The sequence below is a fragment of the Neovison vison genome, chromosome 8 (assembly GCF_020171115.1).
Source record: "Neovison vison isolate M4711 chromosome 8, ASM_NN_V1, whole genome shotgun sequence".
Lineage (NCBI taxonomy): Eukaryota > Metazoa > Chordata > Mammalia > Carnivora > Mustelidae > Neogale > Neogale vison.
The window spans coordinates 122,509,441-122,527,976 of NC_058098.1; the positions used below are offsets into that span (position 1 = coordinate 122,509,441).

The 18,536-nt window shown below is 42.4% G+C and overlaps 1 protein-coding gene and 1 long non-coding RNA gene across 4 annotated transcripts in view; one reads left to right on the forward strand and one right to left on the reverse strand.

Moving 5' to 3' along the window:
• RBKS (ribokinase) overlaps nt 1–18,536 on the forward strand; it is an 83,303-nt gene that overhangs the window by 16,676 nt on the left and 48,091 nt on the right. For 2 of the 3 annotated variants that reach the window (XM_044261861.1, XM_044261859.1), the window contains exons 3-5: nt 10,929–10,992; nt 11,908–11,970; nt 14,644–14,808. In XM_044261861.1, coding sequence (XP_044117796.1) covers nt 10,929–10,992; nt 11,908–11,970; nt 14,644–14,808 — 292 coding nt within the window. The remainder of the gene's footprint in view (nt 1–10,928; nt 10,993–11,907; nt 11,971–14,643; nt 14,809–18,536) is intronic. The other variant, XM_044261860.1, reaches the window with a different exon arrangement.
• LOC122915208 overlaps nt 5,490–18,536 on the reverse strand; it is a 40,143-nt gene continuing 27,096 nt past the window's right edge. Inside the window, exons 4-6 of the long non-coding RNA XR_006386028.1 lie at nt 15,523–15,669; nt 6,245–6,810; nt 5,490–5,600 (exon numbers count right to left, since the gene is read on the reverse strand). This is a non-coding gene — a long non-coding RNA (uncharacterized LOC122915208). The remainder of the gene's footprint in view (nt 5,601–6,244; nt 6,811–15,522; nt 15,670–18,536) is intronic.

An 18,536-nucleotide genomic window follows, 5' to 3' on the forward strand; every position in this document is an offset into this window, starting at 1 on the left:
GTGGCATTTAGTACATTCACAGTGTTGGACAACCACCATTCTCTTAGTTCCAGAACATTCCTAGGATTCCGAAGTAAAACCCCTTATCGTGAAGCAGTCTCCCCCCATTCCCCCATCCCACCTCCTGCCCCTGGCATCCACCAGTCTGCATTCCGTCTCTGTGGACTGATCTATTCTGGATATTTCCTCTAAATGGAATCATAGGATACATGGCATTTTGTGTCTGGCTTCTTTCACTTAGCAGAATGTTCTCCAGGTTCATCTGCCTTATAGCATGGATCTATTTTATTCCTTTTCTGGCTGAATAATATCCCATTGTATAGCCCATAATTTGTCTACCCACTTGTCTGTTGATGGACACCTGAGCGGTTTCCACCTTCTGGCTGCTGCGAACGGTACTGCCGTGAACATGCTTGTGCATGCACGTGCTTGAGTATCTGTTTTGTGTTGTTAAAGATTGAAATAGGAGAGAGTCCTTTTCCTTATCCTTCATATTCATTTCTCCCTCACTGAATCCTCCAGGAAGTAGCGTAATGCTGCATTCCTTTAACTTACTGCGCTTCTAAGTGAAGGGTGAGAAGGGAGAGGAATTTGCCTACCCCACGGCCTTTCTACAGTCCAGCTTCTAAACAGCAGAAGTCATCCTGTTTTTAGCAATTTTTGCTACAGCACGGCTTTTGGAAACTTGGTCTAATAACTGGTGATTCACTCATCTCTAAGCTGTTTCTTCTAATGCTAGCTCTTGGATCAGAAAGGAATCTGGGCCTTAATGAACTACCCATAACTAATTCTTAGGCATAGTTCTGTTTTCAGGTATATAAGGAACTGGCATGTAAAATACAGTAGTCCTTCTTTCTAGCCATCTGACTGAAGTCATTTGAAAATAAAATTGGCTACCAAAGGTTCAGCGTTTTGTGTGTTTAATGAAGTTTTAAGATGCTAGCATTACTGGTAGAACATGAAAGTTCCTTTCAGGAAAGCTAGACTCAGTCTGCACAGTAAAGGATAAGAAGAATCTGAGAAATTTCAAAGAATGAGCTCTCTCCTGTGAGCTGGGTCAGTTTCACCAATATTTCTCTGCAATGTCATTTCCCATCACCTACGGCACTCTTCTCTCCACAGGAGTCTTTCAATGATGTACAAACTATACAATTATCATTTCATCTGCTAATCAACTGTAGTTTTATTTCTAATTTATGGTTAACCTGATGAAATTCTCATCTAGCTCTTAGGTCAAAAACATCCCACGAAGCACAAGGTTCAAAGTAAGAAATGCGCATCTTCTAAGGCTGAACTCTTGATTTTAAATGTCAACTAATCAGCCGTTAATTACTGATGACCTAGTGCATGCTAGGAACTGTGGGGCTTGGAGAGGGAGCCATAGGCCTGACGATCCTATGCTTGATTAGAAATGAAGGGTCTGGGGTCTCATCGGATGGTGCGAACTTAACAGGGCTTGGGAACTGGAAAGAGGAGGATATTTGCTGGCTGGGAAAACATGGACAGAGAATTGGTATTGGAAGCGAAGTACCAAAAATGGCTGCTCTGGGAAGAGAGGAGTTCCCTGGAGCTGGAGCCGTAACAGGAGAGATTAGAGAACCCCTCTTGGAAGCTTCATAAATGCTATTCATGTAGCCATGAAAGTCAAAATTGGATGTCCCCTGGGATCTCATCCAACTCGAAGATTGAGATTGGTGTTATTTTGGGTCTGTTGAATTTGAGGCAAAGAGAAATGCAAAATAGAAAATATTTGAGTTGTGGAACTGAACTTGGGAAGTGAATCATGCAACCGTCAGGAGTGGATGTAAGAGGAATAGACAGCAGAGGGCTGTATTTGGGGAAATGGTAGAGTCAGGAGTTTGATAAAGCAGCGGTCCTGTTTGTTTTATTCTGGTTTGCGTATGACAGTTTAGGGTAGCACCTGTACAGTTGGGAAAGCTGTTCATACCCGCGGTGCCCCGAGGTAGCCAGCGGCCATTAACACCCTACAGTCGGTTTTAGTGTGCGTGTCCATACAGAGAGGATGAGAAAGCTTGGCTTCAGCCAAAACCCACATGGGGTGACTTTGCTTAGACAACCTGGAATCTTTAGACATAGGTTTCTTTAAGCCTAAACAAATTGCATAATATTCTTAGACTTCTTCAAAAGAAAAGTATTTTTTTTATAATAGAAGCTATTGTTATCCATCCGTCACAATATTTTTCCATGGTGAAGTATATTCTTATTAAGCAAAGTAGCCAACCTACTGTATAGCAGTTTTTTTTAAGATGACAAATTCCAGGTAGAAACCAAAATCATGAAATTACTCAAGATAAAAATACAGACGGAGTAAAAGAAAAACAGGTAGAAAATTTCCTGCGGTTTTCTTGGCCACATTAATTTAATCTACCACGACCCTACGACAAACCAAAATCCAAGCTCAGGGGAAGTAAGACCATTTGATGCCACATGCCAGACAACTTATATTGTGCTCAAGGGACTTCTCTGCCAAGATATAGAGACAAGGACTGTTAAGCAGGAGCCCATCAATGTGCATCAAGGGAAACATGTAATCATGAAACACTTCAAGTCATTAAAGAGTGGTATAGTCAGGACTCACCGGGCCCAAGGCCATAGTCCAAGGAGAATTGGAAGTAATATTTTCGGATTACAAATCCGGGCAGAGATCAAAGAAAATGAGAGTCTTCTTGGCAGGACAAAGAGTCCGTGAGGCGACCTTCCATAGGCCTTCACCTGATTTTCTTAAGTGTTTCCTCCTCCATCATTCCATTCAAACTAAGTGTTATTTCTTGATATCTGAAACGGGCTGCTCAGGAGGGCCAGGGCAGAAAAAAAGAGCTTAAGATGCAGTGGCCCAGTCTCAGCCCAAAGACCCTGCTTCTTATGTGGTGGGAAGAAGCCGTGAATAGGCATGGCCCTAAATGACCCAGATCTGAAATGAGCCAAGTGGGGAGACCCTCAACCAATTAGCTGATCTTACTTTCCTCGAACATAACACTCTCTAGGAGTGCCTGGCTGGCTCAGTCGGTAGAGCACGTAACTCTTGATCTTGGGGTCATGAGTTCAGGCCCCACACTAGGTGTAGAGCTTCCTTTAAAAAGAAAAAAATAAAATAAAAATCCACCTCTATAGTACAAGCACCTGTGTGTTTTCCTTGAAGAATGGGCAGATACTAGAGTGACGCTGCCCAAAGTCTGATCCTCAGGCCAGACTGCAAACGGTCACTGGTCTGGACAGTACAGGAATTATGAGTAAGCAATTAGCAACAGTTACAGCATTTGACAGAATAATGTTTATAGCTGATGAATGTAATAGTAATAATAAATTAAGCCTGGTATTTTGTAGGACTCTTTTTTCTGTTTTTATTTCAGTGTTGTTACATTTTACAGAATTATTAGTCCATAGTAGATTGAAAATGAAAAAAGAAAAACAGCCTTCACTACAGATGGAGTGTGTTAGAGTACTCATCATCTTAACCAAAAAAGTTAGACTGTCTGTTAGATTACTGTGGGACCGTCAGTGGCTAGTGCATTAAGATTTAGTTTTCCAAGATCAAAAGCAGTCACCAGCGCTTTCCATGTTATATATTAATGAAGTGAAATTTGTCCTTTCCTGAACTTTGCTGAAGGACGACTGGCTAAAACTAATGGCTTTATTGATTGGAATGCCTGGCCATGTGTCCAAATACGGGGTACCCTAGGACCCTAAGCAAATAAACAGTATGGGTCTCATATAGGAAGATTGGAAGAAAATTGGATTACCACCAACCAGCTCTTACCTTCTCCCCACCTCCCCTGTCAGATAAGCGGAACTCATAAATGGGGACTGTGACATTAAATTTGTATGTTAAACACCATTATCCCCATTTAGATAGGATTTAAACCACCAGCTAGCTTGAACAACGGGAATTTTTTATATTCTTCTGTCCTGAATCACAAAGATTAAGTTGTACTCAGCTTGGTTTTAGTGTTAATTATATTTCTGTGCATTCTAACTTTGAGAACTGATAACTGGTAACCTGTTTTATTATAAGTGATAACTTTTTTAGCAGAAATATTCGACTTCATGTGACCTTGGGTAAGATATCTTAGTCCTCTAGGTTTTATTTACCTCAGCTATATGTCAACAGATGGAATCCCTAGAATTTCTACTATTTTTCTACTCTTCAAGGATTCCAAGCAGCCCATTCCGCAACCATTCTGAAATGTTGTTTCATTTCAACATTTGTACCATATATGGTACAAATTCACTATATGGTAATGCTAACTGCAGTCACCTTCCTCAGCACTAGATCAGTTCTGGACTGTGGAAGCCACTGATGGCTCTCCCTCAATGCAGAGAACCTTCTCGGTGGTAAAAATGAAGGAAATACCTCAGGACCCTTAGCTGGAGGAAAAGATCTTACTCCTGACCTGACCTGCTGTTTTCCATGATTCTACCTTATATCTCTCTATAGCTGCATTAGCCAAGATGGCAGCCACTAGCCATGAGTGGCTGGATTTAAATGTAATTAAAATAAAATTTTAAATTGAGTTGCTCTGTCATACTGGCTACATGTCAAGTGCCTGTCTGGGGTAGCACAGAGAGAGAGGGCATTTCAGCATTGCAGAAAGTTCTAGTCAACTGCACAACTCCACAAGCCTCCGGGAAGAGCTGAGCCTGGGATTTCCTGAAGAGCATCTGGGGTTGTAAGAGTTGCCTTGGCTTAAGTGCAAGTGGTTGTCCATAACTGCCGATGACCTGGCTTCTTTCACCTGGAACAGGCTTACCCAGGCTACCTCATTCTATGTGCTTTTCCCAGAATCCTTCTGCCTAAAATATTTCCCTGTTGCTACTGGAAGAGTATAGGGATGCCTTCCAGGGGTCTATTAGGATCAAAACCTTGTGTAGGACCTTTTGGCAGCCACAGCTAGGACAACCTGAGTGCCTGTTGTCATGTCCCTTTAAGAATGAGAAGATTTGGTGTGCCTGGGTGGCTCAGTGGGTTAAGCCACTGCCTTTGGCTCAGGTCATGATCTCAGGGTCCTGGGATCGAGTCCCGCATCGGGCTCTCTGCTCAGCAGGGAGCCTGTCCCACCCCTCCTTTCTCTTGCCTGCCTCTCTGCCTACTTGTGATCACTCTCTCTCTGTGTCAAATAAATAAATAAAATCTTTTTTTTTTTTTTTAATGATAAGATGGGCCAAGGAAAATGAACAGACAGGCAACTAAGATGACCAAACACATATAGAACACATTTCATGCACGGGGCTTAAGGAAGAATAATACAGGCCAAGCTAGAGTCTCTGATAAGGTTTTAGGAAAGCTAGACTTTTAGGAAGATTGTTTAGGCAAACAATATTAGGTGGTATGCAATTAAATATTTAATGGTATCAAGTAGGAATACTCTAGGAGTTGAGGAAATGAGAGCTTTGAGAAGGGCTAGGATAGGGCAGGTAGGCCTTAAGTTGCACTTGAAAAACAGGTGAGGTTGATTAGGTGGCGAGAAGAAAGGACTTCTAAGTTCTCAGAAGGCCAGAAAATAGAGATATATTGTACTCACCTTGTGTTCTAACGCAGTCGAATGATAAATCAAGTTAATAGTGCCTTTCCGCTGGCCACTCTATAGAACAGAGAAATCCAACGATTTTTGCCAAATACGAGTGTTAGAAGCCCACAGAGCAAGGGGAGGCAAGCCTGGTGACATGAAAATGAGACCAGAGTCCACAAACACACGCTTGTCGATGTTTGTAGCTTTACCATCCCTTGATCCCCGTGTTGGTCCCCGTTGGGCCCTTCGCCCCAGGCAGACTCTGCAGGCCACACTGTATGTTCCCACTTACTTGACTTCCCAGGCAGGACCTCTCTTCCTCCTCGTTTCTGTCACACAAAGCTTCACCCACACTCTCCCAGCATTCATCCTGCAAGCCTGTGTGCCTCAGCTGGAGGCAAACATTGTAATCCCCGGGGGTGTGGGCCAGGGTCCCACCTCCACAGGGGCTGCTTTCCTTGATCTGAGATGTGACCTGGGCACCAGGATGTATGTAAGCTGCTCAGGAGCTCTTACACCCAGCGAAGACTGAGAACTACCAGTTTCCTACTTGCCGGACAGAACTCACCCCCGTCCCACACTATCTGGCTCCAGTGGAACCGTTTGCAGCAAAACGTGAAGAATTTTAACTAGCCTGATAATGGCAGAACTGAAATTCAGCTCCAAGTTTCCTGACTCCCAGTCGCACTATTTTGCTTCACGGCCGAGATACTTACACTTAAAGTTCTCTTATCCATTTGAGAGGCAAATGTGACCGGGAAGACAGAGAAGCCTCCAAAAATACCTGAAGAGGTTCTCCTCTGGAATTATGATGTCAAGTCCTTTTTGTTTCAAGGACCGTTTGAAATCACTCACTGTGATTTTCTTTCTTTTCTTTTTCTTTTTTTTTTAATTTTAATTCAGTTAGCCAGATCATTAGTTTCAGAGGTAGTGTTCAAGAATTCTTCACTGTGATTTTCATTCACAGTCATTACAAATCATTCCGTTTGTGTCATTCACCGTGATTTTCAAGATACTTTCGCCCAGCTCTCAATTAGGTAATGCAGGACACCTTAGCCTGGGTCCCACTCCTCTGATTTCTGGTTATGAATGTCCAGTTCCTGGGGAAGAGGCTTACATTTGAGGCAGAAGCAGCCAAAGGGGTTTGGAAGGTGTTCGCTCCTCTTGACCTTTTTTAAAGTCAACCCAGCAGAATAAGTGATTGCGTAAGAGGTTTGAGGTTGGGGAAACAGGTAAAAGGGCATTCTTTTAGAATGACCTTGCCCAAAGCATCCGTGCTACTCTGTAATGCAGAAAGAAAAAAGAGGCCTCAGATCTCTGCTGCTTTTTGCCCACATTTCGCTATAATAAATAGGTATGTCTAAGACACAGACATGCTCACGGTTGGCTGTGTTAGTCTTATGGAAGTAACAGGATACCTGGTTACATTAAACAGCATTAGTTTCACCATTAATGCAGATGTTATGTTTTCATTACAATAATAGTAATACAGTCTTATTTTTAAAATAATTCAGTGCACCCACGTGCTTGCTTCCATGACCAGGTGCTCTTCGGTTTGAAAATAGGGAGCAGCAGGAAGAATTGGAAGCCTGAGGGAGAACCAGATAGGCAGGAATGTAGTTTATAAGAAAGATTGACTCCAGGGTGCCTGGGTCACTAACTGGGTTAGAGCCTCTGCCTTCGGCTCGGGTCAGGATCCCAGGGTCCTGGGATAGAGCACCGCATCAGGCTCTCTGCTCAGCAGGGAGCCTGCTTCTCTGCCTACCTCTCTGCCTACTTGTGATCTCTCTCTCTGTCAAATAAATAAATTAAAAGAAAAAAGAAAGATTGAATCCAAGCAGCAGGTGCCCTCCCCCCAAGGGAAGCAGCCCTCGTGGCAGCAGGACTGCCCTGGTGATGATGAGGATGGGGACGATGGCCGTGACATTGATAGTGCCAAGCCATTACTGAATCCTTCACAGTTGTCAACCCATTTCAGGCATGTTACTTCATCCCTGCAGCAAACTTGCTGTGACTTTCCAGATAAGGAGACTGAGACTAAGAGGCCGTTAAAGCGGCTTGCCCCAAACCACAGGGGTCGGGAAGGGGCTTCTGACTTACACAACACAAATGTGAATATCACCTTCCTGTTTAGAGGCTTCTCATCAGTTCTTTTACTTGGGAATGTGTCACCATGACCCTGAGGCCAAGTTCACGGAGCTGAGGTTGCCTTCTCTTGATCCTCAGCAGTGGTGTTACTTTGCCATTATTTTTTAGTTACCAGATTTTTATTTCTGTCATGGGAATATCCAAGAGGGTGAAGGCAAATTATGTTTGTTCCAAGTCTCACATAGCACTTAGAATGTCAGCCGACAGGTTTGCCAGGAAGTCACTGTTGGACTAAAACTGGAACCATCACTGTGCCTGGGGGGGCACAGCCCATCAGATGACTCGCAGAGGAGGAACAGGACTGCAGCATGGGGCGCCTGGGGGGCCTGGTTGGTTAAGCATCTGACTTAAGCATCTGATTCCAATTCAGGTCTTGACCTCATGGGTCTTGATCTCAGGATCGTGAGTTCAAGCCTCACAAAAAATTAAAAATAAAATACCACTGCAGCAAGCCTGCAAAATGCAGTTACCGTGAGCATGCTGTCCCTCCCTAATTTCACCTCGGATGGGGGCAATATTCCACTTGGCGGGACAGTTGCCTCTCTCGGTCTTATTTTCCCTCTGACAGTTTCTGGAGGGCAAAGCCGCATGCTTTTTGGTTTTCTCCTCCCTTCCAACAAATCTTCCTAATCCCTGCACTTCCTAATGTTTATATCACCACACCATTTATCAAACATGCCTTTGAAATTCACCTTAAACAGCCTGTTCCCAGAGGGTGTGGGTGGTACTGATTTCTCCTGTATTAAACTGATAGGAAAGGGGGGAGAAGTTTCTTCGCTCTAATCTGTACCAGGTCCCACATGCCTAAGAATGGCCTTCCCTTAATCCCTACAACATTCTTATAATGATGCCTTCCCAACTCTATAGTATCTTGAGTGCCCATGGGAGACATTTAAATAATGGTTTTTTAAAAAGAGAGAGAGAGAGAGAGAGAGAAAACAATTAGTTTCTGGTATGAATCTTTGACCTAAGAAATGGCATGCTTTGGTTGATAAATGGCCAGCCTTCCATGAAGAAAACCTTTGATAGATGACGTCCTTCAATCAGGAGCTCTCCCCCATGGCAGTGCTTTCTAGTGGATGCTCTTCATTGTAGAGATAGAAATTCTGCTAATAAGAAATTATTATAGGGGCTCCTGGGAAGCTCAGTGGGTTAAGTCTCTGCCTTCAGCTCAGGTCATGATCTCAGGGTCCTGGGATCAAGCCCCGCATCAGGCTCTCTGCTCAGCAGGGAACCTGGTTCCCCCTCTCTCTCTCTCTGCTTGCCTCTCTGCCTACTTGTGATCCTCTCTCTGTCAAATAAAATCTTTAAAAAAAAAAGAAATTATTATATATCTTTCCAGATTATTGCCTAATCCACATTTCTGCCAGGAAGGGAGCACAGGGGAAAAATGTCCTTTGAGGAAGAAGTTCTCAGAGGTGGCATTTAAATCAGGGGTCAGCACGCTACCACCCATGGGGCAAATCTTGCCTACCATGTATTTTTATAAAAAGTTTTATTGGTACACAGCCACATCCATTTGTCTACAGATTTTCTTTGGCTGCCTTCACACTACAACAGCAGAGCTGAATTGTTGCAAAGGAGACGATCTGGCCCACAATGTCTAAAGGGCTCTCTGGCCCTTTATAAAAAAATATTCAAACCCCTGATCTAGACAATCCAGGATCTCACCAGGAAGTTTTCTCATCACTCATTGAGGATCTTGACCCAAGTAAACCTGTAGGTTTCTTTCTATTGATATATCCAGAGAGGAGTGATTTTCTGCAGAAAAGCAGAGCACACCGGGAATGGCTGAGACCCGGACAGATACATCATCCATTGAAGTGCTCACTTGCGGGACAGAGAGATAGTAGTTCAGGAGTGGCAAGCCCAAAGCCTACAGGTGCCAGGCAGGTAACATAAATTACAGGAGGCCAGGTGGAGGCTGTGGTCTGGAGAGCATGCCCATACCTTTGGGGCAATTCCAGCCGGGGTGGCCTTGCAGGAATGTGGGCCCAGAGTTACCAGACCCTCAGGATTTTCCAGGACCTCCTGGAAATTTGTTTTTGTGAAGTTCACTAATACTTAAATGGTGACAGCTGGTTAAATTTTAAAATAAAATAGGAAGAAAACCAATATAACACTGTACATTAACTACACTAAAATTAAAGTAAAATAAAAATAAAATTGGGCATCCGCACAAAAGCCAGCACATTAATTTATCATTACCAACATTTAGAAGCTACTCAGGGTGTCCTTCAGTGGGTGAATGGATAAACCACAGTCCACCCCGTACCACGGAACATTTTTCAGCACTAAAAACAAATGAGTGATTAAGCCCCCCAAAAACATGAAGGAAACTTCTATGTATTTTCTAAGTGAAAGAAGCCAGTCTGAAAAGGTTACATATTGTATGATTCCAATGATATGGCATTCTGAAAAAGACAAAACTATGGAGACAGTAGAAAGATCAGTGGTTGCCAGGGGCTTGGACAGAGGGAGGGATGAACAGGCAGAGCACAGAGGGTTTTTGCCACAGGGATCCATTCTGGATAATACAATAATGGTGGATACTTGTCTATACATGTGTCAAAACGCATAAAGTGTAGGACACCAGAGTGAACCCTAAGGTAAACTATGGAGTCTGGGTGGCAACAATGTGGCAAACATGGGATTACTGATTGTAACAGATGTGGCACCTTAACCACCTTGCCCTTGAATGGAAGAGGAATGGGTGTCCCAGGGGAGAACCAACGTATCATTACCAGAATGCAGGCAAGGAGGTAAAAGCAACAGACTTCCATGATACCCAGTTACCCAAGTTATCGATATCGAGGGCTTTTTCAGTTCCCTCTTTCTTCTCTGTGTCAGATAAGAAGATTCCAAAACACCAGGCAAATCATTACAAAGATGCTCTCGTTTATACTGAAGTACAAACAACTGAGATTGTCCATAAATATTGAGGACTGTTGATGGTAGACAGCTCTGTCTTAGTGGGAGTTTCCACACGAACAGATCAAAATGAGAGCAAAGTTCTAGAACTCGTGATAGTCATTAAATGCTTCGTGTTTTAGGTAGGATGTAAGTGGAACAATTCTTTGGGCTGAAATCAAGTTTAGCATCTTATATTAAGAAGACTAATTAGCTAATGTTTATAAAGTACTGTGCAGATATGCCCTTTTAAAATGCTAAGTATTCTAAAAAGCTACATTGTAGCATTTTACTAAATGTAAAAGATCTAACATTCATCATTTTTTTTTTTTTTTGGTACAGGTTGGCAAAGATTCTTTTGGCAATGATTATATAGAAAACTTAAAACAGAACGATATTTCTACAGGTAAAATGGCATCTTTTTTAAAGTTACTTTTTATGACTTATCCCTGGGATCTGGCTACAAGAACAGTTGAATATAGAATAGAATTATTAGATCCTCCTCTGGTGGCCAGAGAATTTTTATGCACAGCCTTGTCTTGTCTTACTTAAATGTCGTTTGGTTAATTCTTTCATGTATATTCCTCCAGATGGGAATAAAATGATAAGAGGTTACAAACCTTCATCTTGTAGAAATGTTTCCAAAAGCAGGTGACAAGAGAAAACAGGTGCTGTGTTCACAAAAGATATTTTAAGAAAAGTCATTGAATGTCATGGCTGGAAATGATCTTTGAAACCACTGAAGCTAATGCCATCGTTGCACAAAAGAGAAATTGAAGGCCAGATTGGTTCTCAACGTGTCCAAGAGCACACAGCTAGTTGGAGCCAGAGGCAGGAGTAGAATGCAGGTCTTTGGCTCCATTTCAAGGCTATTTCGCTGCTGCGAAAGGCCGCCTGATCAACATTGCCATTTACATTCCAGACCATGATTCTTGATGAGATGCAAAGCTTATGAAGAAATGCAACCAAGTTCATTGTATAGGTTTGACCTTTAATCTCTCAAGTCTATCATTTCTTTCACTGAAGAAAAGAAATGTGATGGTCTAGGAAAATGCACATGTATCCTCTATGAATAATGTGGATGAATTGGAAGGGGGGTTGTTCGTAATATAGAGCAAAGGTACAACTAAGCATAAAGGCTTCTGTCTTCCTCACTGTATAGGTGATGGGTATAAATTAGCGCTAATTGCTTATTTCTTTTATCATTCCAGATGGTTAAAGGTTAAAAAGTTTTTCCAAAGATGAGTGGTGCATTGAAATCGCTAAGAGATTATCCATGCCAGGCTGTGTGTACATGATTGTAATTTCTTTTTTCTTTTAGAATTTGCATATCAGACTCAAGATGCTGCTACAGGAACTGCGTCTATAATTGTCAATACCGAAGGTACGTGTTTCGCATATTGAAGTGTCATTTCATGAAGCAGTTCATGTCCAGAACTAGGGCAGGAGCATCGATTTTTACCATAATCCTATGGGGTCTCTTACCATACTAACCGGCCCAAGGCCTCAAGTGTGGTTCCTCCCATCTAACTATGCATATTTCCCTTTATTTATACTTCCCAACTTGATCATTTAAATATGAAATTGGCCATCCAATACACGGAAAGTATTACAGTTGCCTCCGAATAATATTTTATGGTGAAATGTCCCATTATCCTTCTTGTGAATGCAGCATTGATATTTGTCTCTAAAAGCAGTTAAGTATTCATCTGTCATTCCAGTTATACTAGGTAAATAAATGTAAATAGATAGGTGCACAAGGAAGTTAATGAATCATATTTATAGAATATTTACTGAGCAAATGGCAGCAACTAATTACTTCTAAGTTATCATTAGTGTTCAATTTTGTCTGCTCTTTAAACGGCAATCAACCCTCAAAAGTCTATATATACAACTATGTCTGTCTGTCACAGGGCCTTGCGACAGTTAAAACATTCGTCTTGAAAAACAGTAAAAAAAAAATTTTTTTAAAAACCTATGTGAAATTCTTTAATTCAGAATTAAGGACCAAGCATTTCATGGGGCACTTCAGACAGAACCTGGGGCATCGTGGGCAGTCAGCATGCATTTTGTGGAATTATGATTTGTCAGAATATGTCTTTGATTTGTAATATAGTTTCATACAATCGTTTCTCACAGAAGATACGGTGTTTTTAGCTCTACTCTCGTGATCCCAAAGTGGCAATAACAACAATTAAAAAATGTATTCCACTTAAGGCAGATTAAAATTTTCACTCTAACAATAGACAGTCTGTGTTCATTACTTGAAGCTACATTTTAAGTAATCATTGCCGCCAACAGCAGTTCATTCCCTGTCTTCAACCTTTTTTGTGTTCTAGGGGTATCTTTGAGCTCCGTTTCATTCTTATCGATGTTGCAAGAAACTACACTTTCCATGCAAAGATGTAGTTTAATGTTGTGTATTGAGTGCCTGTTACGCTAGAACTTGTCTGATTTATTTATCGTGTATGGTAATACCCTTGAGACTATAGATTGTCCTAGAAGAGCTAACACAAATACCCAGAGAGGGGACCATCAGCTCCCATAAGTGAAGGAATGAGTAGCAAGGTAAAGTAAGGAGTTCAGTTTTGACAAGTTAAATTGGTGGCAGGAATGGTCTTGCCATCTGGCCGTGTCTACCGGACAGCTGTCGTCGGTTCAGCCCGGCCAGAAACAGAGATCCAGGAATCAGCAACACAGAAACACCAGTTGACTCTAGCAGAGAGAATGAGGTCACTGAAGGAGAAAAGGAAGGAGAAGGCTGTCTTTCAGTGTGTGGGTACTTTGAATTTTTCCAGTACCAAGATTGGGTTTATGCTAAACCATCCCCACTTTATTAAGTCCTCCTTGTGGCCAAGAGACACATCTGTGGTAAGATGATAGGCTAGCATGTGTTCTGTGTTCAGAGGTAATTTTAGGACATGTCTATACAAGATCAGCACGAGCAGCCTGGAGCACAAAAAAGAAATGACTGCTACAACTCGTCCCTCTAGATCAGAGCGGTCCAAAAGAAATATCATGCAAGCCACAGACATAATTTGAAATTTTCCATGAGCTGCAGTTTAAAAAGTCAAAAGAAATAGGTAAAATTAATCTTAATATCCTCACTTAACCCAATATATCGAAAATATTCTTTTCAACATGTAATCAAAATGTTCCTAAAAACGAGTGAGATATTTTGCCTTCCTTATTTTTTTTTTTGTACTCAGTCTTTAAAATCTTCTATGTACTGGGTGTTATACACAACTAATGAATCGTTGAACACCACCTGGAAAACTAATGATGTACTGAATGTTGGCTAACTGAACATAATAAAAAAAATTTTTTTAAGATTTTATTCATTTATTTGACAGACAGAGATCACAAGTAGGCAGAGAGGCAGGCAGAGAGAGGAAGGGAAGCAGGCTCCCCGCTGAGCAGAGAGCCTGATGCAGGGCTCGATCCCAGGACCCTGGGATCATGACCTGAGTCGAAGGCAGAGGCTTTAACCCACTGAGCCACCCAGGCACCCTTCTGCCTCTGTTTGATCTGATGCTGCCTAAGTGAAATACCCCTTTCTCGACCTTAGGTGATCTGGCACAATTTCCCATCTGTTACATATTACAAAACATGTTTTGATTTTCGGAATATCCTAGGTGTACACGCGAACTGACTGCATACCACAGAGCCTTGGTTTTCAGTGTTGGGCAAGTTTGCTCCTGTTCATACACATCATTATGACATCTGTCATTTTGGATTTGGAATCTTTACCACCTGCTTTGTACCCGTCATTTTTAACTGTTAGGTATCACCTTCCAGCTAGTTTTCTTTGTATATAAGAATATTGATAGGGGAATTATTTTTTTGATTTTACTCAAAATGATGAGAATAATATTAATCTTACAGGGCAGGGATCCACAAAGATATAGCGGAAAACTAGAATTTCACCTGAATCACCTAGAAATGTCAAAATTAATACTTATAACACATTTAGTATAATGACTTTGTAAGGGTGATTGTAACATTGCAGAATATCATCGCTTGGTTTTTAATATAAATATGCGGAAATTCTTTATAGGCCAGAACATCATTGTTATAGTGGCTGGAGCCAATTTACTTTTGAATACCGAAGACCTGAAGAAAGCAGCCAGGACCATTAGCAGAGCCAAAGTAATGATCTGCCAGTTAGAAATAACTCCAGAAATGTCTTTGGAAGCCCTGATGATGGCCCACAGCAATGGAGGTGATTTTCCGTATTTGTTATTCTTCCTAGAAAAGCTTTTGTCGCTGTTTTAGTGAAAAGTAGTCTTTCAAGTTAAGCAAAGCAGTCCTTTCCCTGGAGTGAAATATGCTTTCTCCTACCCGTGAGATTCACGGTCTTCTGTAGTTCTTGATAGTGTTAGAAGGGCTTACAGATAGGGTAAAGAAGTAACCTGAGTAGCACTACTGATATCCCACGATAAAAATCCTCAATCTAGTTAGAAATAATACAAGTAGCGACTAGAACCTCAGAAGCAGCCCAGGGCCCAACAGCAGAATGATGGCTTTTCCAAGAAGCAGAGGCCAAGGTGCACATCATGCATGTATCGTGACCAGACAGGTGGTCTATTTTGATAAATGTCTCTAGGAATTGAAGCTTAGCTCTTTCTCTGTTTTCTAAAACTCCATCTCTGCTCTATAAACCACAAAAGAGTATTTATATGTAGTATTTTCTATGTTGTCAGTGGCCTTTAAGCAGGGAGTTGGTTTTGTTTGACCTTCAATTTTGGAAATTTTCAAACATACAAAGGCGGGCAGAATGGCACAGTGAAACCCTTCACCCAGCATCAACAATTAACCAGCACGTGGCTGAGGTTGACTCGTCTGTCCTCCTACTCACTGCCCCCCTTTCTCCCCCTGCAAATCACAAACTGTTTAAAAAATCCAAATAGTTTCTTTGTGTTTGTTTCTTGCTCACCATTGACTTGTAGGCAAAGCATCTCCTGAGTTAGAATCCCATTTCCGTTCCTTTTTAGCTTTGTGGTCTCTCCAGAATTATCCGACGTTTCTGAGCCTTGTTTGTGAAGTGCTTATAGAAGAAATACTCCCCTGCAGAATGGTTCTTCTAAGAAGGAAACAAAATAAAATAAAACATGATGCTGAGCATGACATAATAAAATAAAATATCAATAAATCCCAAATAGCTTCTCCTTTTCACTTCTCTCTTTAAATTTAAAAGTTAGGGTAATATCCAGATCTCAACACCATTTGGTCAAAAACAAACAAACAAAAAAATCAAAATAGAAAGTCGCCCGTCTAAACAATGGCTTCCTTTTGATATTGCAACCGTCGTTCTGTGACTTACGAGAACCTCTTTGACTTTTCCACATGAAACTTTCTCATCAAGATACAAAACTAAGAGAAGGGAAGAAAAAGAACAGTAAGTGTGTGTGTGTGTGTGTGTGTGTTTGTATAAGTGACTACTCCCAAAGTCGACAGCATTCTGCATAGCAATGAAAGAAAGTTACTTGAAATGATTTTGTAGAGAATCTTTAAATGCATGGCCAGATTTAACAAATTTTCCTCTTGGCAAAACAACGTGCTGTGGCAAAATTCTCACTGACATTTAATGTATTGTTAATGGACTTGAAGCTGTCAGAAAGAATTTGAAGCCAAATCCCATTTGGTTACATTTTCCCAGGGTGTCACAGAGAGAGCCTAGTGCTTCTGGTAAGCTTTGCCTGCACTGCCTTCGTGTGAATCAAGCAGTGTGGATACAACATGCCACTTCATTCACACTCCTGTCTTGCCTTCTGTAGGTCAAGGCATATTCTCATCTAACTCCATTTCCTACTCTTGCTTGCTTCTCAGAGATCACTGTTGCCTCTGTCCTAGTCTAGTTCCTTGTTAGCTACCCAGCCTGTGGAGGAGAGATAGGTGTGGACACCACGGCTGAGATCTAACCTGTCACAGGTGACGCTGGAGTTATCCAGAGGAACAGACGACCTTGGGCTGTCATTTGGTTGGGCAGCTGGAGGACCTGGGGCATCAGGAACCGGCAGGGGTATGGGGACGCCTGGATGGCCCAGGTCTGGATCTCAGGGTCGTGAATTCAAGCCCTGCATTAAAAAAAGGTGGGGGGGGGCGCAGGTAAAGAGGGAACGGGCAGGGGTAGTGATGGAAAGCCAAAGAGCACCAGCCAGCTTCACCTTTTTACTAAGAGCCAGCATGTCTGAGTATAAATTCCATGTACTCTCTTATGTACTTGACCCTCAGAAAAACCTTATGACAAAGATACGGCAGGCATTATTCTCCCAAACTGAAGGCAGGAAGATAGACTTGGAGAGTAAGTAATTAGCTCAACCAGGGTCAGTGTAGAAACCCAGATTTCAGAAGCCAAGACCCAACTTCTAGGTTCTAGAACACACATTAAATAAAGAAACTGCCCCATCCCATTGACTCCAAGGAACTGAGCCTTCATGGAGAAAAATAAAATCCATGAACTGTAACCTTGTTCAACATGTGGCCTCAGCTTTGAGTGTTTTCGATACTCTCAAGTGCTTTCTGCGATGTGTCCCTTACCCGCTCCCATAAAACACACACATGTGCACACACACACACACACATACTCTGCTGACTAGAACTCAGCTGGTCCTCCCTTGGTAGTAACCAGACAGAAGCAGCTTCCAATTCTATACCATGAGAGTGTGTGTGTGTGTGTGTGTGTGTGAATTTACTGTGTTTTCATTCTCACGTCAGGGAAGAGTGATACAATGAAGGGAGCACTGGTTTGAGAGTCATAAAATTTGGCTTCGAATCCAGAATCCATCCCTTAGTAAATGGGGGACCACATGCAAGTCAGTCAGTTCTTCGCTCTGGGCCTCTGTGAAACAGGAGAACAGGTCTGCGAGCTCTCCCAGCTGCTTTCTGTCAGGATGTATGAACGGACTGATCTTAGAGCAGAGCCGGCAATGCTGAGAGATGTGTCCGGCGCTGCGTGGCGGGTCCACTGCCCCGTGAGACTGCCTGTGTGCTAATCAGCAGTATTCCATCTATGAGAAAAGTGGTAAAATCCCCCTCCTCCTCTCCCTCCTCCTCCCACTCCTCCTCCTTTTCCTTCCCCTCCTCCTCTGTGGGTCTGTTATCATAGCTCCCTTACCTGCCCTTCTGACAAGTAATGAACTCCGAGTTAAACACATTGTATGACTGGCTTATATATAGTTGCTAAAATACAGAGGGAAGAGGAAACCCCCCCCCAGCTCCGTCTTTGATCATATGGTTTCAGAACACTCTGTTGTCTTCACCTAAAGGAAAACATTGGTTTTAAACGGACAGCCCCTGCAACAACAGAGATGAACCAGTGGCCCTCGATGGCCCCCTCCTCTCCGGGTCGTGATGCTCGAGGCAGGCCCCCAGCAGGGTTGCTGCTGCAGCTGCTTATGATGAAATTACGCGTGTCGGGTCTGGTCTTTCTATCCATTTCAAAGCAAATGGAACATTACAGGAACAATTATAAATAATGGAGATTGTAAGATCGCCAAGATTAAATTCTGGGTAGGATACAAAATATCTTTTAATGGCACTGTAGTCCTTTCCTCTTTGGCAAAACCAAACTTCTTGGCTGGACACCTTGACTTTCACGGTGACACTGTCCAGCACATAGCCCAAGCTTTGAGTGTTTCTCAACTCAAACTCCCAGAAAACAACCCCTCGAGGGAGTCCGCCAAGGCAGCATTTTGATTACCGCAACCTTCCCACAGTTTCTTTACTTAGGGTGACTTTCTTCCTGTTTCTCTGAGCTAATTATTAAGGGCCTTCTTAACTGTCCTGCTCCTGCCCTCCATGGTGACACCATTATGAGCTCCCACCTCATTTTCCTGGCTCGGCACCTGCTCAGCTGCCCTCAAAGGCCTCCCCAGTTCCTCACTGACAGCACGCCGTTGAGACAACCAGGGGTTTAGTCCGTCTGAGGTTGTCATGAACAATAATTAC